Source organism: Larimichthys crocea, chromosome VII, assembly GCF_000972845.2.
Source record: "Larimichthys crocea isolate SSNF chromosome VII, L_crocea_2.0, whole genome shotgun sequence".
Taxonomy (NCBI): domain Eukaryota; kingdom Metazoa; phylum Chordata; class Actinopteri; family Sciaenidae; genus Larimichthys; species Larimichthys crocea.
The window spans coordinates 16,135,201-16,161,916 of NC_040017.1; the positions used below are offsets into that span (position 1 = coordinate 16,135,201).

At 40.5% G+C, this 26,716-nt stretch overlaps 4 protein-coding genes across 4 annotated transcripts in view; 3 read left to right on the forward strand and 1 right to left on the reverse strand.

Annotated features, from left to right (window-relative positions):
- Nucleotides 1–4,656: 4,656 nt before the first annotated feature.
- On the forward strand, nucleotides 4,657–6,490 carry zgc:162608 (Apolipoprotein A-IV). Its single transcript, XM_010729632.3, has 4 exons — nucleotides 4,657–4,700; nucleotides 4,820–4,880; nucleotides 4,965–5,061; nucleotides 5,200–6,490. Exons 2-4 carry the CDS (start codon nucleotides 4,832–4,834, stop codon nucleotides 6,026–6,028), a joined length of 975 nt encoding a protein of 324 aa, XP_010727934.2. The 5' UTR covers nucleotides 4,657–4,700; nucleotides 4,820–4,831; the 3' UTR covers nucleotides 6,029–6,490.
- Nucleotides 6,095–16,243, reverse strand: LOC104918043 (zona pellucida-like domain-containing protein 1). The gene is made up of 11 exons (XM_027280781.1): nucleotides 16,180–16,243; nucleotides 9,193–9,330; nucleotides 8,829–9,055; nucleotides 8,464–8,654; nucleotides 8,277–8,349; nucleotides 8,088–8,185; nucleotides 7,870–7,953; nucleotides 7,599–7,770; nucleotides 7,132–7,231; nucleotides 7,018–7,041; nucleotides 6,095–6,899 (listed from the first exon to the last, which is right to left on the reverse strand). The coding sequence occupies exons 2-11, from the start codon at nucleotides 9,284–9,286 to the stop codon at nucleotides 6,742–6,744; spliced, it is 1,221 nt and encodes a 406-aa protein (XP_027136582.1). The 5' UTR covers nucleotides 9,287–9,330; nucleotides 16,180–16,243; the 3' UTR covers nucleotides 6,095–6,741.
- Nucleotides 16,221–22,160, forward strand: laynb (layilin b). The gene is made up of 7 exons (XM_010729631.3): nucleotides 16,221–16,454; nucleotides 17,707–18,013; nucleotides 18,314–18,471; nucleotides 18,961–19,005; nucleotides 19,252–19,329; nucleotides 19,472–19,589; nucleotides 19,908–22,160. The coding sequence occupies exons 1-7, from the start codon at nucleotides 16,382–16,384 to the stop codon at nucleotides 20,224–20,226; spliced, it is 1,098 nt and encodes a 365-aa protein (XP_010727933.3). The 5' UTR covers nucleotides 16,221–16,381; the 3' UTR covers nucleotides 20,227–22,160.
- Nucleotides 22,161–22,574: 414 nt separating this feature from the next.
- Nucleotides 22,575–26,716, forward strand: part of sik2b (salt-inducible kinase 2b) — a 41,813-nt gene continuing 37,671 nt past the window's right edge. The window contains exons 1-2 of the mRNA XM_027279929.1: nucleotides 22,575–23,255; nucleotides 26,412–26,528. Of these exons, the coding sequence (XP_027135730.1) occupies nucleotides 23,118–23,255; nucleotides 26,412–26,528 (255 nt within the window). The 5' untranslated portion in view covers nucleotides 22,575–23,117. The remainder of the gene's footprint in view (nucleotides 23,256–26,411; nucleotides 26,529–26,716) is intronic.

A 26,716-nucleotide genomic window follows, 5' to 3' on the forward strand; every position in this document is an offset into this window, starting at 1 on the left:
TTGCTCTACTTTAGTGTGTGCATGTGTGTGATATAATTGGACAAGATCTAACCTGCTGCCTACAGTGAAGTGACCACTGATATCTGTCCAGACAGCCTCCATACTGTGTACGTGTTTTTCCATCTCTGCAAACATCATACAGTTTGTGCACACACACATCTCCGTTGTTGGAATGTTGGTAGCCGATGGTACAGTGGCATCGCCCATCGCTGGTCTGCAAGGAAAAGGCAGCAGGGTTCAAACATTGAACATACAGTTCAGTTTGTAGTCAGTGCAAATTCATTGATTCATGTACAGACAGCATAATCCATATCTATCTTACACTTAGACTTAGACTTTAGACTGTATTGTCCCCAAGGGAAAATTCCTTTCCACTGCACTGTATACAACAGCACAATGATGGATAATAATACACACTCAGGCCAGTTCAGTGAGGCTTATTATTTAAGCAGGCTATGGCTGTGGGGATTAGGCTTTTCCCAAAGGGACACCTTGTCTGGAGAAGTGGGTATACTATGCCCTATATTTTTTTTAAAGCAGCCCATCCAACAAGGGATAAACACCTTGTGTTATAAACAGTGACTACTCAAACTACACAAGAATGGTCCAGTAGTATTTGCTCTTTGTTTAGACTTCAGGACGTAATGATCATTATAAAATCAACATTAACCACAGAGGAGGTGCAGCTTTTGCAATAAATACTGACCCACAACTGCATAATAATGCATTTTGAGTGAAGTATTCCTTACTCCTTCATCCACTCATAAAAAAACATTATTATAATTATTGAAAACCAAGTCACGCCTTAGCCATCCTTAATTTATTCTGTTTGTTGATTCCCTTCTGTTCCTTCCTTCCTTCCTTCCTTCCTTGCTCACTCGCTTGCTTGCTTCACTGATACCCTCATGTTTGTCCTTCTGTTCCTTCTTCCCTTCCTTCCATTCTTCCTTCATTGATTTCCTTATGTTTTCCATCCTTATTTCATGCCTCCATTTCCCCCTTCTTTCATTTGTTTCTCCATGCCACAGTCAGAGAAGAAAAAATCTCATTCTGCTTATTATGAGCTGATGAGTGGAGGACTCAACAACCGTGGCAGCAGCAACAGACACGGAAACAAGACCCTACTGCAAGGGAACCTGATCTAGAGCTCTTTCAGCTTGAAGCTACAGATTGCTCAGTCTAAAGTTTCGAAGAGATAGTCAGGAAACTACTCTCATATTAATGTGTACAATATATCCCAGGACTCAAGAGTGACAGGAAAAAAAATCATGTGCTTGAAAAATTAGGTTGAGCTTATAGAATAAAGGAGGGGCTCACTAGACAAAAGAAGTGGGTGACTGCAACAATAGGAGGTGGTGATGTTAAAAAATGAATCATAGGCCTATGAAAACAAGGATTTACAGGGTCACATAAACACACTAGGGGAAATACAAAGGAATGACTGCGTTAATCCTATTCGTGCGAAAACACATCACCTGGAAACTCTGTCCCTCACTTGGGCAAACACAGGAGTCCTGACCAGAGAGAGGCTGTTGAGCCACAGGGCCACAGGACAGGGGAGCAGATAGACCTGGTCTAGGACAGTAGTGGTGAGGAGGACACTTCAGACAGCTGTCTATAGAGACAGCACCAGCAGTTTGTCCATAGGTTCCCTTAGGACAGGAGACTGGAGTGAAGCGCCCCAGAGGACAGTAGAAACCTGTTAGGAAAAACAACATTATGTTCTGACATACAGTTTTATATTTATTTAATGATTATATCAAAGTCTTGTGGTGTACCTACAATATACCCATCACTGTTACTGATGTGGTTTACCTTAATTGTACATAAATGATCTTTGAATGTTTCCCACCAGGTTCTAGCACTGTCACAAATAATACTGATTAAAAATGCCAAAGAATAATCTACAAAAATTATAACATAGATTGGCGCTGAGAGGTAGTTTGTCAAACAAATAAAACTGTATATTGTTTACACGTTTTCAGAATTGCTTAAGCACATTTATTGCTCATTTTACTACTTATTATATACTGTGCAGCACAGCACTTAATTTGTCTTATACATATACTGCAAAAAGCCAGTAGTTGATGGGATAAAGGGCTCCATGTTAGTCACCTCTGGTAAAACCTCTGCCCTGATGGAGGTGGAGGGGGGATACAGTATGTAAAACTATGTCTGAAGAAATGAAGGACAGCCTGTAAGTGACTAAACATATAATGAGAACAAATCATATAATGTAATGTTGATCTGATGATATAACACCAGTTTATTTTTTGTTATGTTATTAAAAGATCATTGTACATAGTCAGCACAGCCTACCTGGTTGACACGGTGGCCTCTCCTGGAACTGTTGACTGAAGCTGTTTCCATGAACCAGAGTAAGGAGCATTGCACTCAGCCCCCACACACACTTGAAACTCTTGCATCTGCACGTCCTTAACATGGTTAATCTGTCCATGTATTGAAGTAAAGGATTGGTGCACAAGTAACCAAGCTCTTTTCAAGAATCAGGCTGAAAGTTTTAATTCTTCATCCAGGATCTGTAAATAGTCTCTTGGTTGCCTGCCTTGTTTTGGTCATAGCCAAGGAAGTAGTTATGAAGATGCCGTAGCAACCTCACTCCTTTGATAAACCTCTCCTCTGTGCCGTAGTTCTGCACACATGACCCGCTCTGTGTGTTGGTAGACAGAGCTGCAAGGTAAGTAGTGGGCTAGTTAGTCTGCATAACTTTCAATGGCCTGCTGAATGATTTATGAGGCCTGTGAGGTAAGGTGACAGTGAAAGTGAAGGGGCTGGTTGCTGGTAGAAAGCAGCAGGAAAACAGAAAGTACAGCTGCCTGGTGCTGCCGGATCACATTACTGCACTTGTTCTTCTCAATCCTACCATGAAACTGATTAATGATTTGGCAATGTACATCAACACAGCTTTGCTTTAGAGGAGTCTACTAAGCACCATGTGCGTCACAGCAGCTGCTGAATCCTCACTCAAACCCAGATATCTGCTTAAATAAAACCCCAGGCTTTATGTAAGCTAGCTGCAACTTTCACATTCACTAAATGAAGCCATCTGACACATTAAAGTATTATTGATGTTGTTTATTTGTGCTTACTTATTGGTATTGGCTTGCAGTCTTGTGGAAAGCAGAATGAGTCCATGGTCAAGGTCTGTGTGGTCCACAACTGACAGTAATTTGCATCAATAAATAAATTAACAGCAAGCTGATAAATGTGGTACAGTTCACAAAAATACTTAAGATATGTATTTATTTATGTAGATAACCAGAATTTGGTACAAACATATTGTTTTACTTTATAAAAATAAAGTTTTTCATGGAAACCTTTGACCTGGATACAGCTCATCTGATGATAATCTCTGCACGTCTAACCAAGGTAAGGTTTGCTCCTCACTCAAATGAAACAGAAGAGACCCAGCTCTAGTTTACTGTACTGAGTTGTATAGTTAATTCAAAACAGCATTATGCTGCTATAAATTCTTGCTTATGTGCGTGTTGGCATTAAAGGCCACATACAGTGTGTTGATGTTACTAACTGTTCAACAAGCAACCAGATGTGTGCAGAAAGCATTCAGCAGTGCTGCTTTTATGTACAGTGACCAGTCTTAGTCACTCTGCAGTGTTATTGTATCGAAATAAATGTGGACTTTGGATAATTGGAATAACCTACATATTTCATCACGCTAGCCATGGACTATGATCCTGCAATGACGTCTTGTAACTTATCTAACTGCAAAAAGGATTCAACTTTCACCCACATATCCGTGTCGCTCCACATCACATTCACAAATACACTACAAGGTAATAAGATTATTCACTTCTCTCTTGTTTAGTTGGTAAAAACACCGAACACAAAAAAAGGACAGAATTTAGCATAATCAGCAGTGTTTACTCAGGTTGTTTTGTCCTTGTAGCAGCACAAATAGTGATGTGTAAACTCTCCATTGTCAGGCATCCAAAACAAGCCACATAATCAAGGTTCTATGAGCTGGTCCAAAAAACTGGATACGCTGAATTATTACCTAATTTAAAACATAAAAGTCCACTTCAGATCTTGCATAATGCATTAAAAAGCCACAACAGACACTGTTGTCAAACAAGGGGCCAGATTGGAAATGTTCAGAGAATTCTGGTTCCTGGCCTTTGATGTTAAAAGACAGAAGTCCACCCACATTTCTAATCTGCCTGCGGACATTCAAACTTGAACTCGTTGTACCTTTCTAGGTCACTCCAGTAAACTTCAACCTCCTTTTTTTATTCAGATTAAGACTACAAACCATTGTTGAATGGCCATAATCATTGTATATCATTATTATAACATTATTCTTATTGTTGCACTTTATCCTTATTTCATTATACTACTGATCATAATACTTTCTCCCTCATTGAAGCACTATCTTAAAGTGGTGCATCCTCAGTGACATTACATCATTTCCTTACATCAATGCTGCAAGAATTTTTATGAAGGTTCAGTGGAAATTATGAACAAGGCCTCACTCTGGGTGTATGTGTGTGTGTGTGTGTGTGTGTGTGTGTGTGTGTGTGTGTATGTTGTGTTCTGTCATCACCGTGACCCTCCACGTGTTGACTGTTGACACAGGCAGAGTTTGGGCAGCCGCTCTGATAACAAGAACCTTTATAAGTCAGATGAGAGGATAAGTCACTCTGCAGACCCCTGATCCTCAGGTAAAGGATATATATAGATCTTTTCGTCTTGCCTTAGACTGATATATTATTATTATTATAGAAATGTTCAGTATTCAGTCGTTGTTTGTTCTAATATGTATTTCTCTCTGTCCTTCTAGAGAAAGATAAAGATGCATCTAAAAGTTGTGATCTTCGCCGTGTCATTCTTGACAACTTCAGGTATAGATGCTTTATGCAAATGCTAAAACCCTCAATTTTGCAATCTATTTCTTTGTTTTTCATGTATGTTTTCTTTGCCTATAGCATATCCACTCCACCGTAACACCAGAGAGGCAACATGGTCTGATTCAAAGGCCAACCAAGCTCATGACAAGTCAGAACTCACAGAAAAAGATGTGGAGTAAGTTGACTAAACTAAGTACTGTAAACCTGATTAAAACCTGCAATAATTTCCAACAAATAAATAAATACACTCAAGTCAAAGTGAAATATTCAAAATGAATACATTTTAATGGTTCTTTTGTGTCCCTTTGCCCAGTAAAATCTACAAGATCCACATAGACAGCAGTGGCCGTTACAACCCAGATAATCATAGCAAAAACCCTGTGGCAGAAGAGATCCAGCACAAACTTAACATAGAGTCGGAGCGTCTGCGTATGCGTCTACGCCAAGAGCTAGCCGAGCTGCAGGAGAGGTTATCCCCATCTCCGGCCCACCTCAGTTCCACCCTGGCCAACATGAGAGAGCGCTTGGCCCCCCTCACACAGCAGCTCCAGAGCTCTCTCAGTAGCAACACCCAAGATCTGTGTAGCCAACTGAGCCTCTACCTGCAGGGCCTGGAGGCAGCTGAGGCACAGGAGCAGGCCAGTCCAGCTCTCTATCAGGAAGCCTTCCACTGGATGAGCCAAAGCCTGGAACACAGCAGCTCCAAGGTGGCCGACATCATCAGCGACTTCGATACTAAAGTGATCGAAATTAGTGCTAGTGAGCAAGATGCAGCCAAGTCAGAGCTGTGGCAGGAAATTAGCTCCAGGTTGGAACAGGAAGTGAGTTCACTAAGGGTGGAGGCACAGCATAGGGTGGGGGCCCTCAAAGCAGAGCTTGCTGCTCAACTAGAAACTGCACAGCCAGATAAGGCTGAACTAACAGCCAGTATGCAGCGTTTCTGCCAAAATGCAGCCCTGCAGAGCCAAGTGTTTCAGGCCCGGATGGAGAGGCAGTTTCAGGGGATGGAGGAGGAACTGCTCCAAGGAGCCACCAGCTCTTCTTTGTCTTCCTTGTCCATACAGCCAGGTGGCTCTTTGCAGGAGGACTTCACAGTTAAACTCTCTGCGTTGATCCAGGACATTATGCACTCAGTGCAGTGACAGACATAAAATACTCATTATGGTCAGAGGATTTGAAGTTGTATTCTTGTTGATAAATTTGCTCTGTTGTTTGTCATTGTACTAGCAAAGTAAGTAGCATGTAAATATTTATTGAGGTATGGTTTTGATTGATGAATTGTTTTGTTTTTTTCTGTATGTGAATCAGTGTGTAAATGTCAGAATGTGTTTACTGTAAAAAAGATGCTGCTTTTAAAAAGTGCACACAAATTGCCTGTTAGTATCTTTTAATTACATAATATAAACCACAAAGTGCAACACCAACCTGATTTCAAACTTTATTTTTAATCTGTGCAAAAGAGGTCTGACTCATACACTGCAGATTTTAATGTGCTTAGAGATATACATATATAAAAACTGGTACAAACTGGTAAGACTCAGTGGTCAGCCATGGTCAAAGCAAATTTATGACCATATAAAAATATTAAAATTACTTTGATTGTTTCCATTCTTGTAATGTTACCTTTCTTTTTACATCTAGTTGAGATTTGACTTTTCTTTTAAAACCAATAAATGACTCCTGAATGCTGATGCATTAAGTGTAGACAGAAAAAGTTACATAAGACACCAGTGTATTTGCTTTGTTTCCACCTGACAAGAACATTTGATTATGCCTGAAAAAAACACAAGATTACCAGATTAAAACCTGTTACGATATGAGGTGACGAAGTGCAGACAAATTGCCAGTTGATCTGTCAGGCAAAGGCATGAAATAATCCACCCGTCAAAGCAAACTTCTTTAGGACACACCAGCCACCCAGAACCAGCATGGCAGCTGCAGCCGAGCCAAACACCAATCCTACCACCAGCCCCGTCACGTTCAAGTCATCCGACTCTGATTCCATGTCATCATCTGATGCACGCATGGGGAGATTAATGGAGATAGCTTTTTTGGTTGTCATAAAAATTTTCCAACATATAAAGATGTTTTGTTTTTTTTTTAATGAAGGAGATGATCAAAATATACTCACTGTAGGCAGCTGCAGATGGTCTGTCTTTAGTGGAGAAGATAAGAAAGAGAATCAGTGAAAAAATCTACTTTTTATTATGGTTTACTAAACAGTTGTTTGTGTACTGTGTCTAACCTTCACCGGCCATGTAAAGAGGTCCAGCTGAAACAGTGGCAGAATCGGTACTTTCTTTTCCAAATGGAGCCAAAGATCTTTTTCTTCTGCGATTACAAGACTGAAAAGCAACAGACATGCAGTTGGGTTTAGTTTTATCTGTGTTATATGATGTAAAAATATAATAACTTTTAAATATGCAATAATAAATGGATCACAATTTAGTATATTTCTTTGTTAAAATTTTAAAATAAATCTCAATGAAGACAAAGGTGCCAAATATAAATCACAGCATTTATAGTTTGAATCTGTCTACCTGTGCATCTTTGGCCCAAAATTCTATATATTACGTATTATGCATGATATATATTTCATCATCTCCTAAGATGCAGAAAACAGGTAAACACCCAGGAAAACATTTGCCAAATGGGGTCATTACTTCTCTTAAGTCTTTAAAGCAGTCATTTGTTCTTGACTTCTCAACTTACATTCAGCAGCTCTTGACATTTGTTGGGCTCACAGAGTCTCATTATGCAGTGCAGGTAGATGCTGGACCTTGCCTGGTCACGGTGCTGAACAAAGCGAAAGGCCTCAAAGTTAAATCGGGCGACCTTGGAAACGCCGTTGCTTGTCACAGATGTCCTTTCAGTCACTGAACAGCTATTGGAGAGCCAAATCATTTAGAGACAGTTATATATAAAATGTCATGTGTAAGTTCTCTTATGAATGAAGTTATAATAATGATATGTGCTTCCATACCCGGTGAAGAAGTTGTGCTGTTCAGTGTGTGTCATGTTGTAAGCAGTGGGAGTACCAAAACAGTGATCCAGCAGTAAATTGAAACTAAAAACAGAGCAGTGGGCCAGTGAGTTACTGTTTGCTACAAGAATACACTGTTCCAACTTTCATTTCAATATTTATTTTCAGATAAACCAATTCACTATGAGCATGTACTCATCCAAATGGGCTTTGCTTACTTTCCTGTGAGGTTAACAGCCTTGACCTCCACATAGACCATGGTTCGTAGCTGAAGTCCTGTTGAAGGTACCGTTAATGGGTAGCTGTAGTCGGTGTCCTAAAGAAAGAGTGATATCAGATTGAGATAAGTCAAAAGAGATATCTTTATGGTGTGTCGAAGGCAACTCGAAGTGACAACTTGTGCTTACGTTAAAAACCGCCATTTTCAGTGTATCAATGAAGGTTCCATTGTTATCGCTGGTCGCCACAGAAACTGAGGAGCTAAAAAATCACAGAAAAGAAAATTACTGTATGTGTATGTGCAGAAAAATGCAATAGGAAAAAAACATAGTTTGATTAAATAATCCTTAAAATTAAAGAGGGGCAAGTGCTTACGCCACAATCTCGGTGTTGTTAACCAGGTATTCCAGCGGGTAGCGGCAGGAGAAATGATAGTACAGGTCTGTAGAGTAGCTGATCACCCCTTGGTCAGATCTGGGTGTGTCAATATACCCAGTGATGATAACTGACTGGATACTTGAGAAGCTACTGAAGGGACCTGAGGGATCTGGGGCCTCGTCCACAATCTGAACAAGACAACAAAAGCACAGTTACACGACCTTCTTCTAATGCTGCCATGTGACACTAAATAAAATGTTATTTCATCTCTGTTGCAGTAAAACACTGCACAGGAACTACATGTGCATTTTAATATAGGTCAGTAGCCCTAATCTTTCTAGTATTATTCAACTTCTTCTGACCTGCAGAGACTGGCGACAGGGGTTGTTCAGACTGTGGTTAACAGGAAGCTCGTAACGAATGACTGGAGGGTTCACACTGGTGTCGATAGAGCCCAAGCAGTCTGTGGTGTTGTGGTTCCCGTTCAGAGCCAGGTCTGAGGTGTTGAAGCCTGACCACTGAGCCGTACACAGGTTGACCTCCAGGGTGATCATACTGGTGCCACAGTCAACTGACAGGTCTGAATTGTCTGTAACAGAGCGACAAAGAGAAGATTTAAATGTTTATGTAAATGATGATCCATTTGTTGCTTCAAAGACAGAAATAAGAAAAAGTCCATAATATTAAGCAGTGGGTTAAAAGTAATCCAGCTTCTAGTTAACCCACCTGGGGTCCTATTATACTCAGATGAGCAGGTATAGAGACACACAGCTGGCTTCAGCAGCACAGCCAGCAGAGGGAGACAAAGGTAAAGTGTCATGCTGTCTGGAAGACGCTCAGTCAGAATGATCAATCTCACATTTACTGTAGATAAAGAAAAAAATAGTAGTATCAGCAATAATTTAAAAACAGCAACAAAATAACTCTGAATAACTTTTTCAACTGAGCAGTTAACAATTGCTTGTGATTCTTTCAATTTCTTTTAGTACAAATTTTATGTGACTATATTTTCAATATCAAATTGTGGTTTTTGTTTAGCTAAAACAGTTTAATTTGAAGGATTTTCACTCACTCATAATCCCTAAAATGAAATGAATTTAGAATGGAGACCGATGTGAAAATCTGAGGAGGGTCTTACCTTAGCTGATATCTGAGCAGGTGTCACAGAAGTAGTCATGCAATGTGGCTTTTATAGTGTTTCACATCCTCAAGACACCTAAAACCACAGAGGTGTGACTCTCAAGCCCCCCACCTCTCCTCCTACTAATTATAGACCTATTGCACACGTAAACATTCTCCATGTTCATACCATGACTTTTCGTTTAGACAGCAGCAGCTCCTGGCAGGATTTACTGTCAGATCTTAACCCAGCAGATTAATGTGTCAGTGGGATTTGTCACAGATCCCTCAGGTTAACTACAACTGCTGTTTCAGGTTTCCCTCCATCAAAAATGATTATTGAAGAACAGAGGTGAAAGTCATAGTTTCTGGCTGGTTGTGCTGAAGCAAATGAGATTCAAACTTGGATGCAATAGACATATTTATTGGTAAGTAAACATGTACTTCAGGGAAAGAACTGCAAATTGACGCTAACAACATAATAATTTGGCCATGAGTACATTTCATTCACATTTACTTTTCATAAAATTCTGAGATCTTTAATAAAAACCTGCAGCTTCTTGATCCACACACTACAGCTGAATACTTTTTGTAAAACAAAGACTGAAAAGAGAAATTACTAAAAGATGCAGAACAGAATAAACCCTAATTCTGATAACCCCTTTAATTAATTACAAAGACACTACTGCATTACATATAAATCATACATTCACTGATTCAGAACCAAAAACATCAGTTTTAACTCTCAAAAGAAAAGTGTACATTTTCTAAGATATATAAATCATTGCGCAGAGATCCAGTCTTGAATAAAGGATTCATGCGTTGAGAATGAAACAGATTGAATGCATGAAAGGTGATCATGCTTGCCACAAGCTATGAAGGACTACCAGCCAACCAGGACCAACCTTTGTTAATTTCCCCCTGCATGTCAAACCTTTCCTCTATTGTCTCCATAGACTTGCATTGCAGGTAGTCTCTATGTAGTAGCTATAGGCCAAAACTGTTACAGCTCAACTGAGGAGCCCCATTGTTCCTGGGAAATATTGAATGAAAAGGAGCATCTATGTTTTGCCAAAGTGCCCATGGTGAGAGAAGACATTTGTTACATTATCCACTGATGCGTCACCCTTTTATAATCTTCAGTCCACGCCTGTGTATAAGAGGTTTACCTCCCAGGACACCTGTTCAGAAACAACTTGTTGGCCTTTTTTCTGCGCTGATCACATTCTCCTTCTTGTTTTCCTTTAATCCCTTGATTAAAGGTCGATGGGTCAGGAGAAACCACAAAGAATCCATGAATGAAATATTCATGTAAACTGATAATAGCACACAATTTATGGCATTTTGAATTTTGAAAAGATGTTGTTCCCCAGAGGCAACTACCTATCTAAGTTTTTAGGATTTTGACAAATAAAATAAACAAATCAATCTCAGAATTGAAAACAGCGCTGGTTGTCATCAGAAAGTGACAATATGTCAATTTTCACTTAAAAATAGCAGAGAAATATAACAGCACAAGATGCCTACATTAAAGAAATAAACCATTTAGCAACTATTACCTTACAGGCAGGCTACATTTAGAAACGCCATGATTACAACAGTGTGCTGTACTAATGATTAAAGTACATCTTTACTGGTTCCTTTCACCAAAAGTAACAATGGTTACTGACATATAATCAGTTTAGAAAACAATGAAAACTATTCCCAGGGCAGGATGTGGATTTAGAAGAAAGAGGATACACTGGGAAGCTCTTGAGAAGACGGTACTTCAATCTATTGGCATGTACAGTAAGACAGATCATTAGTGTAGCTAATGACCCCTCCGGGTGCGAACATAGAATATCACTTGGTGACTAACTGAGTGGTAAATAGCTGCAGAAGTCTCTGTCTATACTGCCTATGAGTAAAAGTGTAGATTGTTTATTTGTGTAGCAATAATTAGCTAAATATAATCCCTCTTGTGACATGATGTTGCTGTTTTCTTAAACCATATGAAATATTGCACATATTAAAATTTGAATACATGAGTTAGTACCATTCAGTAGTAGATGATGCATGGAGATGCTTTAGTACCATTACAAGTAAAAGTCCTACAGTACATTCAAAACTTTACTTTGTATTATCAGCAAATGTACATACCAAGTATTAAAGGTAACTCTGCAGAACAATGTCACCCTAACCCTAACCCTTATATTATTAAATGTAACAAGATTAGATAATAATCAATAATCAATAAGATTAATACTAATGTAAGTACTGCATATTCATAGCTGTTGTAGCTACTTTATATCTATTTTAGTTCAGTAGTTACCAAACTAGGGTTCGGGCTGCTCCAAAGAATCATAACATAAATCAGAGGGGTCATGAAAATTAATGGAAATTGTAATTACATTTGGACTTTTCTCTAATCTTTACTTTTTGTGAAACACTCGATAATTTAAACATTTATATAAATGAGACCATCTGAGAGGTTTAGAGGGGAAATGGCACTTTGGTAGAACAACTTAAAACAAGAAAAAGAGCCACAACAAGAGAGTGTTGGATTAATTTTTAATAATTCATTATGATTTATAAGCTTATCAAATGTTTTCTTAATGTAACCAGTACAGCTGTCAGATAAATGTAGTCCCTCTGAAATGTACTACAGTAGTATTAAGAAGCAAGTGGAAATACAGTAGTTGAGTAAATGTACTTATTTACTTTCCACCATATGCCTCACTGCACAATAACTGAGAAGAGAGTTGCTACTCTGCCTTATTTCATGAGTAGTTTGGTGTCATCTGCTGGCCAAAATTAGAATTAAAGCTCAAACAGCTTGTTGTTGTCTCCTTCTGAGAGACTCGTGATTCACCAGCGTTGAGGAGTGCAGCAAGCCAAGAGACACAACTTCTTTCACAATGAACCTACAGCACAGTGACAGCCATTGTGTATTTGGTTCTCAGAAAAACACCAATAGACATTCATTCCTGTAAAGACAAGTCCCGCATTAACAAAGACACAAAATAATGTCCTCAACAGCATAAAAATTATGCGTGTCCTGCACAAACCTGACAACCATTCTGCGCCCTGAAAGTTCTGGGCTTACTGAATGTTGTAATATATACTATATTAAGATAAATCCTGATCTTAGGAAATAGTCTCTGTGTCAAAATCTAGTTTTTAGGTGCTTTATATTTTCAGTTGTTTGCTATTAAATTTCCATGTAGCAAATCTGGGCCCAGGTAGTGTTCAGGCATAGGAAAAGCACACACATTGTACAGAGAATTAATCAGTGCGTTTCCTCCTAAAGGATAAGTGTTTACCTACAAAAATCTCTTCCCACAGGAGTATAACAAGTCTGTTCATACATCTGTGAAACAATTATTTGTATGAAATGTTCCCTTTTTGATTTATGTGGCCATGCTGATTATTGTTGCTCTCAAGCCCCCATAAGGGCTCAAATATACAAATCAATGAAAATACAAACTCAAATCAAATGATCATGCAATGTTTAATGACATAGTAACACCTGTATATACAGTCACAACATTAAAGTCCTGCTGTTAAATTATCCGTGCTGAATTTCTTTAGCACAAACAATCTTTGAGCCTGTTTCCCAACGATAAACACGCTGATGATCTCAACAGGCATTCTGCTTGTAACTCACAGTCACAGCTCCTCATCACATGACAAACATTTGCGTGCATCGACCAATAATCAAATGAACTTCAGAGGCTTTGACCAAAACAAGGAAAGATATCATTTCAGGTCACACATGACAGGAATCCAGGGGCTTCGTCAGACAACAAGACTCCCTTATGATGGATACACTTGTGTTACCAGCAGAGAGAGGCAGATAGAAGATGGCCTGAAGCCATGTACAACAGACCTACACACAGAAAAACAGCTTGTGATTGTCTGTCGTCTCTCAGCTCTCCATGGAGAGGAGCTGGTGTTTATTACTCTGCTTCCAAGGTCATCTGTTGATGGATGTTGTTAAAAACCAAACAACACAAGAGGAGCAGGCTGTGACATCTCCTTATGTCTTGTAACATTTATTTATTCATCCAGATTTAAATCTTACATTGTGTTATAGTATATGGGCCTGCAATAAACAAACGTGTGGAAGCTGTGAGAGACCAATAAAGAGGATATCACGGATATCATTGTTTAATTGTCATTTTCTGTCACATCTGTGCATCTAAATGATTAAGTCTTTAGTTTTTCTGTTCAGTGCTGTGTATCATTGTTGGTAGACATGTTTCAAATGGGTGGTGTCTGTGTGTGTGTGTGGTTTGATGATTGGTAGTATACTATGTCTTTTGTAAATGTACTTTGCAATTTGGTGAAATGTGTGAATGTAATTGGCATTGGCATTTAAGAAACGTGTGTAAATCTATGCATCTATCCATCCAATCCCAGCTGTCAAGAGGCGGGGTACACGCTTAACAAGTCGCCAAAGATAGATTCATGCTCACATTCACACACACGGGCAATTTAAAGTCACCAATCAACCTGTTAACTGCATGTCTTTGGACTGTGGGACGAAGCCAGAGTACCACGCAACTCACACAGCCACAGGGAAAACAAACTCCACACAGTGAGGCCCAAATTAGGTTCAAACCAGGAACCTTCCTGCTGTGCGGCTGAACACTGCACCACAGTGCCGCCAGTATGTAAATCGGAAGAGAAAAACTGTAAGAGATTAAATGTTATTTTTGTGTTAATAGGTAGATGGGTGACAAAATCTCCCATGGGTGTTGAGTGAAATTGATATCTGGAGACTTCAAAGCTTTTGATAAGGCATGATCAAGGAAGAGCCCGCACCTATCCATCCATCCATTATCTATAACCGCTTATCTTCATCAGGGTCACGGTAGGGCTGGAGCCTATCCCAGCTGACTTTGAGCGAGAGGCGAGGTTCACTCTGGACAAGTCACCAGCTCATCACAGGGCACATAGAGACAAACAACCATTCACATTCACACCTACGGACAATTTCAGAGTCACCAATTAGCCTGTTAAGTGCACGTCTTTGGACTGTGAGAGGAAGCAGGACTACCTGGAGAAAACCCACACAGACATGGGGTGAACATGCAAACATGTCCTGTCCCTCTAACACAGTGGAAGGCAAATAGTGGCCTGTTGGTCAAATCTGGTCCAAACAACAATATTTGTTATGTTCTGAGATGTTTTCACTTTTATAGCTTTCAAAACCATCACATACCTTTCCATTAATCTATTATACATTAAAAAATATTGTAAATAAAAGGCTTAGCATCTTGTATAACTCCCAAGAACAGCTGCTACTGAACCATTTGAACAGTGCGTAGTGCTGAAATGAAGTCCAACAAACTGATCACATGAATAAAACTGATTTATTTGGTATGAAACAAGTACCCTTTGAATTCAATCACAGGCTTAGCCTATTTGACAAGGGGAGATGTTGAATACAAACCGTAATGGAGCACTGCTGTCTGTCTTTTCTAAGGCAACAGCAACAACAACTAAAACTATAACAGCACTTTCATTCAACAATAACTGAAGCAGGCCACCGTTTAACCTGTCAACCTCTCAGTCTTTCAAGGAAGGAAGTCTCAGTCTGATGATTTTGCTCGAATAAGCTGTGTAAAAAAGATTTATTTCTGTTGCGTAACCCTTACAACTTTTTCCAGACGTTCATAATGATTCATATTCTGGTTATTAGGCCCTAATGCCTGGAAGCCAAACCAAAGCAATTAACAGGAAGTACAGTTCTGAAAAAAGAAAAAAATCCTTTCCTTTTCCTCCTCTGCATGCTTTCCTGTTCCAGGGACAATCTCTCTCTCTCTCTCTCTCTCTCTCTCTCTCTCTCTCTCTCTCTCTCTCTCTCTCCCTCTTCCTCTTTATCTCTTCCTCAGTCCCTGTCTCCCTCACATGTCCCTGCTGCGTCTCTCTTTGCATAGTGTTTATCGCACTGTGCTCTGAGTCAGTTTCCTTTTAAATGCTTACGCTTGCTTTATTGGAGATTTGGATGTGTTTTTCTTAATTCTTTTTTTAGTTCACCAAACCACATCAGACCCTCCTGTGGTCGATTAACTTCACATCACACGAGATCAGCATGTTTACCAGACAAAGAAAGAAAGAAGGAAAAACTGAGTTGCACCATTTAAGCTTTCGAGAGTCAGCCTTGTGTCTGTTTCTGCTTTCTCGCTTCACTTTCTCCTCTGAGCTATTTTCCCCCCAGACAGCACTCAATCACTGTGTGTGTGTGTGTGTGTGTGTGTGTGTGTGTGTGTGTGTGTGTGTGTGTGTGTGTGTGTATGTGTGTGTATATGTGTGTGTATATGTGTGTAGTGGAATAAGAATGAGAGATACTCATTCTCTATTTTAACACAGGGAGCGTGATACATAATGTATGCACAAAGAAGTCTATTCATTCCTTTATAATGACATTACTATATGTGAAATGGGATTTTGCTAATTTGGTAAAATGGGGGGACATAGGCTGCACAAATGCACGAATTCATACCTCAGTGGTTTGAGTTTGCATCCAGAGAGAAAAGAACCACTGGAAAAGGAAAGACTTTGACTTTTTCAAAGCAAAAAAAAAAAAAAAAACTTGGACTATCTCACCCTTGATTTTTTTTTTCCTCAGCCAGACGCCATATGCACGCCTTCACGAGTCGACCCACTTTTGACTGGACAGACTCTGCTGCCTCTGTCATTAGTCTGAGATTATCACAGGGTTTATAAATCGGAAGTTTATCTCCTAACAAACTACTTAACACTTGATTTTACGGCTGATCGTCCAGAACACTCGGGTGAACATGTAGAGATGGATCTTATGAAGCTGTTTGGCACTGTTATCGCCGTTTTGTTCCACCCTGGATCCGCTTCTAAAATAAATGGTAAGAAAACTCCCTTTTTAAAACTCTGCGGTGGAAGTTTTAATGTGTGTTTTATTTCCGAGGTAAGATTTCGGCTTGTTTATTTCCACCGAGAAAGTAAAAAAAAAAAAAATAAGTATGCATGCATTTGTTTGTGCATTTTCGTGTTTCCTTAAGCGGTTTAAGGTAACGAGATTAATACCGTAAAGGAGCCTAAAGCACGTAGTATGCGTGTGTATCATAATAGTAAACAGGCTGCAGTCAAACTCAGCACAGCAGCATGAGGTGTGAGGTGGTGGAAAATGAACATCAACAAAGTGTTGATGATTAAAATCACTGATCTGAAGTCAGGAGGATAACAGACCAGCACTACAGCATTACGCAACAGATACCCAAAACTATAGAGTGGCTCTGTTTTTAATCCTTTATAAGGAAAGAGGTTTATTTATATGAATATATAGTGTATATTGATACAAATATTTATCTTTATAAACAGAGGCAACTGAAGGAAATTTACAAGATGAAGTTTAGAAAGGTAGGAGGACTAAAAGAGTGTAAAACTTACAAGGAGGCTAAAACATGAAGAATTTTGCCATTATATATAACAATATATATCTATTTTATAGTAATAAGTAAAACAATAATAACAAAAATGTTTAGATTGTTCATTATTTATTGCTTGTTTATGAATTAATGTGATATAGGGATCTCCACAAGTGACCCTGAGACGAATCTAAAGGGTCACTAAATGAAAATGTTCAACTCTTAGATATGCAGCATGGGCTCTGTCTGTTTATTAATTAGAGAAGAAAAAAAGATTATCATCAGTAACTTTGGACAATCATTCATTGTGTAAAAATGATGATTAACACACAGTACTTCAGTCAATAATTTAATGAACCCCGTCACAGTGCCACCTCAGCAGACCACTGGATTTTAGACATGTTCAGACTCACATATTCAAAATGTTTCTTGTTACTGTCACTGTGCACCACAGCATCAAGACTATTTTGTTTGGCACAAGACCAAAAAACAAATCTTTTTTAAGATTTTAAAAATATAGGTTTTGTACTGTAATTTCACGACTGTATGGTTTCTACCCACGTTGCACGAAAATGTGGCCGGATTTTGGCAAAAAAATTCTGGTTCCTAATTTGTCCATGATATTGTAGGTTTCCCGCCATGTGGGTGCCCCAGGAAGTCTTGAAAAAACAAAAACAAAAACCTGCACTTAACATCTTGTTACCTCCCTGATGCTGACTATGGTGTCTAGGCCAAAGGATCTGTCGACGTGGGACAGAGCGCCCATGCTACAAGGTGTCCTACATCCAGGACAGCCGGCGCAGGCTGACCTTTGAGGATGCCAGGCTCGCCTGCAGGATGGATGGAGGCGAGTTGCTCAGCATTGAAACGGAGAGCGAGCAGCAACTGATGGAGAGGTTCATACAGCAGCTACAGGCTGGAGATGGAGACTTCTGGATCGGGCTCCGCCGCAGCCCACATCGGTACAGAGCAGGGACCACAAGCCCAGGTTGCCCCTCACAGTACTATTGGCTGGATGGAAGCAAGGCCAAGTTCAGGTCTTTCTCTTTTTTTTTTCTTTTAACATTTTACTCTTTATGTATGAGTATTTCAGCTGCATCATGGCACAGCTAAAATGGAAATATCAGCGGAAAAAGGGTGTACTCAGTGGTGACTGAAGATTATTGGATTAAGTGATGCTTGTGTGGGAGTTATGGAATTTCTGTCAGTACTTTACAAGAATTTTGGACACAGAAATTCAAATTAAAAAAACAAAACAAAACTGGAAAACAGTGCGATCCAAATTGTAGAATTTAAATGTGATATGACTCTAAACTTGTGCATCTTGTTTATTGAAGGAACTGGCACTGGGATGAGCCATCGTGTGGTGGGGAAATGTGTGCGGTTTTGTACTACCAGCCCTCTGCACCACCTGACGAAGAAGGTCATTTCCTCTTCCAGTGGAATGATGACAACTGCAACTCCAAGAACAATTTTGTCTGCAAATACCCGGAAGGTGAGCCAGTGGATCACAGACACAGAGCTGTTGTACCTGGCTACTCGGTGCTGGGAATTTGGCACTTTTGGTTTCTTGAATCCACAAAATTGGAATCTTATCTTCCAAAAATCATCACTAAAATGTGACCACTGCTGTCAACAGCCAGCACTGAACAAGTAATGTGCAGTTAGTGGCCTGGATTACTGTAATCCTCTGCTCCCTGACAACCTGAAAAGATATATCTGCCTGTGTTTAAGGTATACCTGATACCTTCAGTGCTTATTTTTAATGAACCTAATGTTTTTTACTTGTTTGTAAATGGATCTCCTAATAGTTCTTCACAGGATTTATTTAGTTTAAACATTTTACTCCTCTGAACTCTGATTAACTTTACTTCTATTTCCTAATGATTCTTCTTATTGCTTATCTCTTCTTTTCTTTCAGTTTCAGATTTATATTCAGTATTTGAATGCATGTCTTTATGTCCTTGTCCCTTGTCTTTGGCAGAAAAAGTACCAGTATTTACTGTGGAAAGGAACACAGCGCATGCAGGTACACCATGCACTTGACTACCCCACTATATATACTATATACCATCCATGTACAGTATGTACAGATAACATACAGTTTGTGTAACTTTAAATAGACTACTACAGTACATGAAGTTTTCTTAATACTTCCATTATTTCAAATAATACTTTTGTTTATTGTTTCTTTTGGAAGAAAAGTTCAAATCTGCAGTGGTTAGATAAAGAATCTCATGTCATGTCATATACGTCTGTTTTCTCATTGCTTCAGCTCCGTCTCTGGGGCCAGACATTTTCTCAACTACAGAAACCGATGAGAGGCTAAAGATAGGACTACCTGAGTCATCAGGTAAGAAAAAAAAACGTCATATTTTGTTTTTGATACTTAGAGTTAATGCCCTTAATGCTTTTAAGTCTATTCAAGAATAAAAGTCTATTTCAAAACTCATCTTAAAAAAATGTTATGTGAAGTAATATTCCTTACTTTGCAGTGTCTCTCTCAGACAACACGCTGTATGTTTCCTACATCCTTTATGCAACTATTCCTGCTCTGCTGCTGCTGCTGTTTGCAGCTACTGGGTTCTTCTGCTACAAGCAGCATGCTAAGAGGTAAAAACTGTCATACTAAAAAACATACCTTGTATTTATCTGTTGTACTTCAAGCATAAAACAGGGTGTTTCTGGATGCAGAGTAATAAAAAGACATTAGGAATCATTTTAGTTGCAGAAGAAGTGTCTCTGTCTATGATGTATTTATAGAATTAATTAATATGGCACACTGATGCAGCTCTTCTCCAAGTTGTGGTTGTGGTTAGAAAATCTATTTACCTCTTCTCTTTATGTGGTCATTTCATTGATAAGCAGTATGTCTCCCTATAAATCATGTTGTGATTATCTGCTTTTTAATGTCTTTTGTTTCATATTCAGACGGAAGACAAAAACACAAAGCAATCCTAGCAGATCCAAACCGTGGACGTCGACAACAGCTTCACCTTACGCCATACAAGGACCATATGCCTTTAGTGACATTACCAAACTGCCTCACACTGGTGTGGACAGCAGCATGCCAGCAGACATCATGACAAAGTATCCCAGTGCTCCTCCCCAGGACTCCCAGTGTGACGACTATGAGAACGTGTCATGTGCAGTCAGGGAGAGCGGCTTTGTAACCAATGACATCTATGAGACCTGCAAGGCTCAGAGCCAGCGTCAAACTGGTTGGGTGGAAAACGAGATCTATGGATAAAACTGTTGATGCCCATCTGGGCTAACAAATATGACCCAGCTAGACAGAGGACACAGTGTTCTCCGTTCCTTTCTTTGTGTACACCTGACTGTTTACTTGTGTGATGCAGGATCACTTAATGTGGCTGTGATGCTCTGGACATAGCATATTTTAATTTCCTATGTATATTGCCAGCTCTCCATTCTAAGTGAAATTAATGCTTAGAGAATGGTTTCTCAAAATAATGTAAATTGCAACTCCGTATTCATGTCCCAGAAGCAATGGAAAGGTTCGAAAAATGGTTGCCAAATTGTGAAATGCCTTTGGATTTAAGAGTAACAGATGTGTTATATAAAAATTATAATACATTTCAGATCTTATTCATAAATGTTATTAAACAAGACTAAGAGTCTACAGCCAGTCATTAGCATGTATGAGGTTTACCATGTTTATTGTCTTAGTGTTTGCTAATTAGCTCTAAACACAAAGCTGAGGCTGATCATTCGTTTTGCAGGTGTTTGATTACAAACTGAAGTTTTAAATTGATGGAAAGGGGATCATCAAAGCTATTATAATCCTGAGGGGGACATGGATGTGTGGGTTCCAAATTTCTTGGCCATCCAGCCAATAGCTGTTGAGATACTTCACTCAAAAGTACAAATGTTAATCCTATGGTGGCACTCTGTTATTGTAATACAGTCAAAAGAAAGCCTCTGACAAATCGTGAAACTTCACAGCAGTTTCTTTTTGCAGTGGCATTAATGAGCTCAGATAAACAGAAATGAGTCAGGTCATTGCTGATATATTTATCATGGTGGTTTGCACATTTACCCTTGGGAACAAGTTTTGAGGATTCACACAAGGTTACTCATGTTATAAACAATCCAGAATTAAACTTCTCAGCCATTTTCCAGTCACGTCATCGTGTTATGACACACAAAGACAAAATGATCCTGTTGGCACTCTACAGCAGTGGAGTTGACTATTTTTTCTCTAAACCTGAGAGGTGGTGTCATTCCCATAAGGCTTCCTGTTTGGACTCTGATGTCAGGGAACAGGACAGTACATGCGGAAACACTGATGACAGAACTGTGCTGACCCCAGTAAACCTCAAAGCTGTGGGCTTTCCCAACTCCACCTGACTGTGTGAGAAACTCAACCCTCCCACTGATCTGACAGAAACTTTTTAGGAGTATGGAAACATGTCATGCACTCATTCATCAGTGTTTGCTTCTAAAAGAATATGCCTGCTTTTGTAAATTTGTAAACTAATCATGGATATACATTACTGAACCCAAATGCCTGTGTTATATCTGAGTGTGTACTGTGTGGGCTGTTGGGTTGGTGTCTTGGAAAGATGTAGCAAGCCCAGTAAGGAGAGGCTGAGTGTGTTCTTGGAGAATGTAAGACAGGAAATGCCAAAAGCACATCTGGAACTCTTACATTCAGGAAGTCTATGCGTGACAGCGAAGGCCTTCGACGTGCTGCTCTGCCTGCCCGCTTAGTAATCCACTGTTCTGTGTTTGACTGTCACTGCATGAGCTGAAGAGAAGCTGGCTGTATCTCAAACACGGCAAGACTTCTGGGTGTCAAATAAAGTTTGATTACGAAATATTGTGGCCGGATTTCTCATCTAACTATTACATGGGATTACTCAAATGAGTGTAGGAGTGTGACATTAGATGTGGGTGAGTGTTACTCAAACACAAATACAACTGTACTGAGAGCAGCAGTATGTTTAAAAAAAAAAAAAAGGAAATGTGCAGCCTGGCTTCAATTTGCTATTTTTGCCAACAGATGGTGCTGTTATGTTGCTGACCAAAGTGTCTTTGTGGCTGATAAAATGTCTCACATGAGGCCTTGCAGGCAACATTATAATGCCATATATTTATAATATGTTTTTGTAATGATGTTTTATTGTGATGCTTTTTTTCTGGATTATATAAAAAAAAAAAGAAAAAAGATTTTTAAATGTATATATTTAAATTTTTACTCCCATGCATTCTTGCAGAGCACATTACTATAAGTAAGTAACTAAAGGAGATAAACATTTCCACGCTTATTTACTTTTAATAAATTTAACGCTTCTTCCTGCCTCTTTCTTTCTTTTTTTTTATTTTTTATTTTTTTTTTACTTGCAGCCGACACACACACACACATAAAAAAAGCGTATTAAACACCTGCAGGGCAAAACTTCAAAGTTACCTATGCCTGCAATCAAGGGAGGGCACAGGCGAGCAAACAGATTTTCAGAATAGCAATTTTACCGGTTGACGTAAGAGGTGGGTCTGGTTGTCCTGGCAACCAATTGGCACTGAAGTGTGGAGCGGCTCCGTGGCCCCGCCCCCTGTACAAATACCCCTATGGCTTTGACGTCAATACACGTCAACCAGAGAACATGATGCCTCTTTGCAAGTCAACTCGTGTGCTCTTGTAGCTGATAGAGGCACCTCGAGCTGAAATATTATAGCTCTATTGTATTGGAGAACGTGGTGTGACAGCCCCCCCCCCAACACCACCACCACCACCACCACCACCCCCCGGCAGCAGCAGCGGCAGCGGCAGCAGCAGCAGCAGCAAATGGCCTGCTTCGTAACGCTGCACTGACGGGAGAGTGTCGCCACATTGGCCGTACAAGCTGGGTCAGGGCGACACAAGATATCAACTTTGTGTGTTTTTAATGGACACGCTTCGAGCGGCGGCGGTGGTGGCGGCGACGGCGGCGGCGGCAGAAGCGGCGGCGGCGGGCGGTTTGTTTTCCTTTCGTCTTTATCTGTAGCTCGCCCGTGTTGGAGCCCCCCGTGTGCGTGTGTGTGTGTGCGTGTGTGTGTGTGTGTGTGTCCCTCTGCTCCGTCTGGCTACCTCCTCCTCCTCCTACTTGGTCCACAAACAAGTCCCCAGTTTAGAACAGCATGGTCATGGCTGACAGTGTCCAAAAACCGATGATCCGGGGTCCGGTCCGAGTGGGCTTCTACGACATCGAGCGCACTTTAGGAAAGGGGAATTTCGCTGTCGTGAAGCTGGCAAGACACCGCATAACCAAGACCGAGGTGAGTGTAAGTGTGAGTGTGTGTGTGTGGTGAACTAGTTAGCCTGCAATGCTAACTTATGCTACTGTTCAGCAGCCGAGTTACATAACTTTTTATGCACTAGTTGACACCGCAGATATCCGAAGCTGATACCGAAATGCTGTCCACATCATGCATGCGCTAATAGAAACTTGGATCAGGTAACTTGCCGGGTCACTTGGCCGCCCCCGGTGCGAGCAACAGCTGGTACGTTTGAACTGTGCAGGTACAGGAGGCAATGACTGACTGACTGCACGTTCACCCCCCTCTCAGCTAACATCACTGCCAGTAAGAGGTCTGACCACCAGTGCTGCTGGGAAACACACACTGTAAACATGCATGCTTTCTATCCACACCATCATCATCATCATCATCATCACACCTGCACCTCCTTTACGGACAACTAAAAAAGAAGATTTGTGTAAACATCCCAGTGGTAGGCTGTATCTGGGGCATGCGGCATGGGTCGGTGGTCCCATTATGTAATCCAAATAATGATGTGATTTAGTAGTTTCTTGTGCCGGCAAGTGCCAAGAGCTTTGTGCGGAGCCGGAGCTCTGTAATTTGGAAAGCACAAGGTGTTGTGCACGCATTGCACGCAAGACGGCAATCCACTGAGACTGCTTCTGGGGGTCTTCACTTCACTCTGATATTACAAACACTGCACACAGGATGGGATGAGGCGATGCAGCATGAGCGCAGAGCGGAGCAGCTTCTGTACAGAAAGGCCTTTCTTGGCCGGTACCACCCAGTGCCATGACTTTGTTTTGTAATGACAGAGACATGCAGGGATTTAATGTATAAATGTGTGTGTGTGTGAAGTAGCTGAGACAGAGCGTGATAGAAAAGTAGGCTGCGGATACTTGTGAAAGCACTCGTGCACACTTTTATCTCTGATCTCAAGAGCCTCAAACTGTTTGTCATTGAACGTGAGTAATCACTCTTTGCAGAAAAACAAAGATTCACATCATCCAGAAGAGGCCCTTAGCAGGTTTAATGAATAACTCGTCAAGAAAATGGCTCTTAAGAGTCTTATCGTGTTAATCTGGTTATTGAAGCCTGTGAACTGGCGCGGTCTTGGTCTAGCCAGGTAATCTGCCACCGTGTCAGTGTTACGTGAAAGCAGGTTTTTAATTTCAGCCAAATACTACACCAGGTGATTTCACTGAGTGGCTGCACTTGTGACTCAGCCGGTGTGACATTGGGATTTTTTTACTGGTTTTCAGGCCGCTGGATCGGTAGAGGTCACACTCAAGAGCTGGTCGATACAGCGAGCCACTGCAGCTGCTTGGCACGGCCGGAGCCAGGCTTGTTTGTTGGCGTGGCCAAGGTCAGCCTGAGAGGCAGGCTATCAACTTTATGTGATGCCATCTGTCTTGAGCGTTTGCCAGGGCAAACGAGATGTTATCCTGGAGAGAGCGTGTAAAGAAAACCAGCGTTTAATGACACATGAAACAGCAGATCTGATGTGTCCGTGTGCATATTCCTAGATAGGTGTACCTGGTGTGTGTGTGTGCGTGCATAACCTACTTTTTCTACTCATGGCCCCTGCGTGTTATACTGACCCATTCATCCTATTATGTACATACTGCAGCTTGTGGGTTCACATAGTGCTGGCTCATTCCCATGTGGTCCTGTCTGTCAGGCCCGTAGGTCGCACATTCATCCATCTCTGATCATACCATTGTTCTGCGTTCTCATCTATTCTCATTACTTTGTGTATAAGCTCTAACTCATCGTCCTCAAATGACCTTGTTCCAGCAGAGTTTGCAAGAAGTCTTATGTTGTGTGTTTGTGTTTGTGTTGTTGACTGATGTAATCAATTAGCTCACATCTTTTCAAGCCAAGTGCACTGTAATCCCTCTGTACGAGGCCAGTGATTTTTACATCCTGTGCCCGAGGGGTCTCGACTTAAAGCTGGACCGCCATTAAGAGATTCTTCATGGGATTTAACACCAAACTGCCTGTCTGCGCTGTAGGTCGACAGATAATAATAGAGGGCGTTGAACCTATCAACCCACCATTACTACACATCTGTAAGTGCTAACTGCAAATATGCTAAGGAGGATCAAAATGGGTGTCAGCTGCAGAAGCGGCAGCAGCGGCACATGGGGATTGTGAGTCATATGCATGCAATCGCCACATTCCAGGTATAAGACTTTGCAACATAAGCAGGTCGCGTTCACCTGACAATCACCAGGATGGAGGATAAAGTGATTGTTACTGTGATAAGGTTCCAGAGGAATATCCTCCTGAAAGCCCAAAGTGACTTATTCAAATAGCTTGTTTGTCTGACAAACAGTCCAAAAGCCAAATTTGTTGGTTGTTGTTGATCAAACATCAGTACCTGAAACAACATTTCTTTTTTTTTTTAAGATTATTTTTTTGGCCTTTTCTAGCTTTATTTGATAGAGACAGCTGAAGAGTGACAGGAATGCGGGGAGAGAGAGAGACGGGAATGACGTGCGGGAAAGATCCACAGGTCGGATTCGACTGAGCCTTCGCACATGGGGGCGGCTGCTCTACCAGCTGAGCTAAACACCGCCCCTGAAACAATATTTCTATTAATTCAGTCCTGCTTTTGGTCTTTTTTTTTCAGCTTTCTGGTGTGATTGCTGGGAGGGGAACCGAGGTCTCATGTTGTTTACTCCTCCAGCTTGCCTCACAGACGCTCAGAACACTTCAGAGCATACTGATGAAATGTTGTTTATGAGACAGTCTGAAGGAGAGATGTTAATGTTGCCTTGTTACCTACCGGACATCATTAATCAAAGCCAAGAGTGTTGAAGTTGTGAGTGTGTGATTTAAACACGTATGTGTCATTGCGGTTGTGTGTATGTATCCTACGAGGCCTGTGTGATACGTGATATTTCATCGTAGCTCACATTTTAAAACTGTTTATGGAGCTGTGTTTAAGTATTTATCTTGTGTCTCTGCTCTCATAGCTGAAAGGAACAGACTGTCTGCTTTTGCTGCTTGGAGAATAATAAAGTGCTGTTTGTACTAGGGTGTTTATGAGTTAGGGGAGGCGCCGCTCATTGCCCATCAAGTCTGTTGAGCTTTAAGAATAATTCAATTGTTTGTTATTGAGAAACCAACTGATTGCAGTTGTTTTGTTGATGCTCGATCACTCTGCAGGTGGCCATTAAGATCATCGACAAGACCCAACTGGATGCCGTCAACTTGGAGAAGATCTACAGGGAAGTCCAGATCATGAAAATGCTGGACCACCCCCACATCATCAAGCTCTACCAGGTGAGTTTCTAGCCTCGGTCCCTTCTATCTGCATTATTTTTAAAAATCTTTTGACTGCCCAGCACGCAAGATGTGGACATAATAATTCATCTTTCCTCTCTGTGCTTTCATTGATTTAGACTACAGTATGTCTTGATTTTATATTGAGTTCTTGTGTATCTGTGAATCTCTAATGGAAATATCTTTGT

Excerpts from the sequence above, each read along its gene's own strand:
- laynb (XM_010729631.3), top strand. The coding sequence starts at position 16,382 with ATGGATCTTATGAAGCTGTTTGGCACTGTTATCGCCGTTTTGTTCCAC. Across the intron at positions 19,006-19,251 it reads AAGGAACACAGCGCATGCAG|CTCCGTCTCTGGGGCCAGAC; the intron begins GTACACCATGCA and ends TCATTGCTTCAG. Across the intron at positions 19,590-19,907 it reads TACAAGCAGCATGCTAAGAG|ACGGAAGACAAAAACACAAA; the intron begins GTAAAAACTGTC and ends TTTCATATTCAG.
- zgc:162608 (XM_010729632.3), top strand. The coding sequence starts at position 4,832 with ATGCATCTAAAAGTTGTGATCTTCGCCGTGTCATTCTTGACAACTTCA. Across the intron at positions 4,881-4,964 it reads GTCATTCTTGACAACTTCAG|CATATCCACTCCACCGTAAC; the intron begins GTATAGATGCTT and ends CTTTGCCTATAG. Across the intron at positions 5,062-5,199 it reads CTCACAGAAAAAGATGTGGA|TAAAATCTACAAGATCCACA; the intron begins GTAAGTTGACTA and ends CCCTTTGCCCAG.
- LOC104918043 (XM_027280781.1), bottom strand. The coding sequence starts at position 9,286 with ATGACACTTTACCTTTGTCTCCCTCTGCTGGCTGTGCTGCTGAAGCCA. Across the intron at positions 9,056-9,192 it reads TGAGTATAATAGGACCCCAG|ACAATTCAGACCTGTCAGTT; the intron begins GTGGGTTAACTA and ends GCTCTGTTACAG. Across the intron at positions 7,042-7,131 it reads TCTTTACATGGCCGGTGAAG|ACAGACCATCTGCAGCTGCC; the intron begins GTTAGACACAGT and ends TCTCCACTAAAG.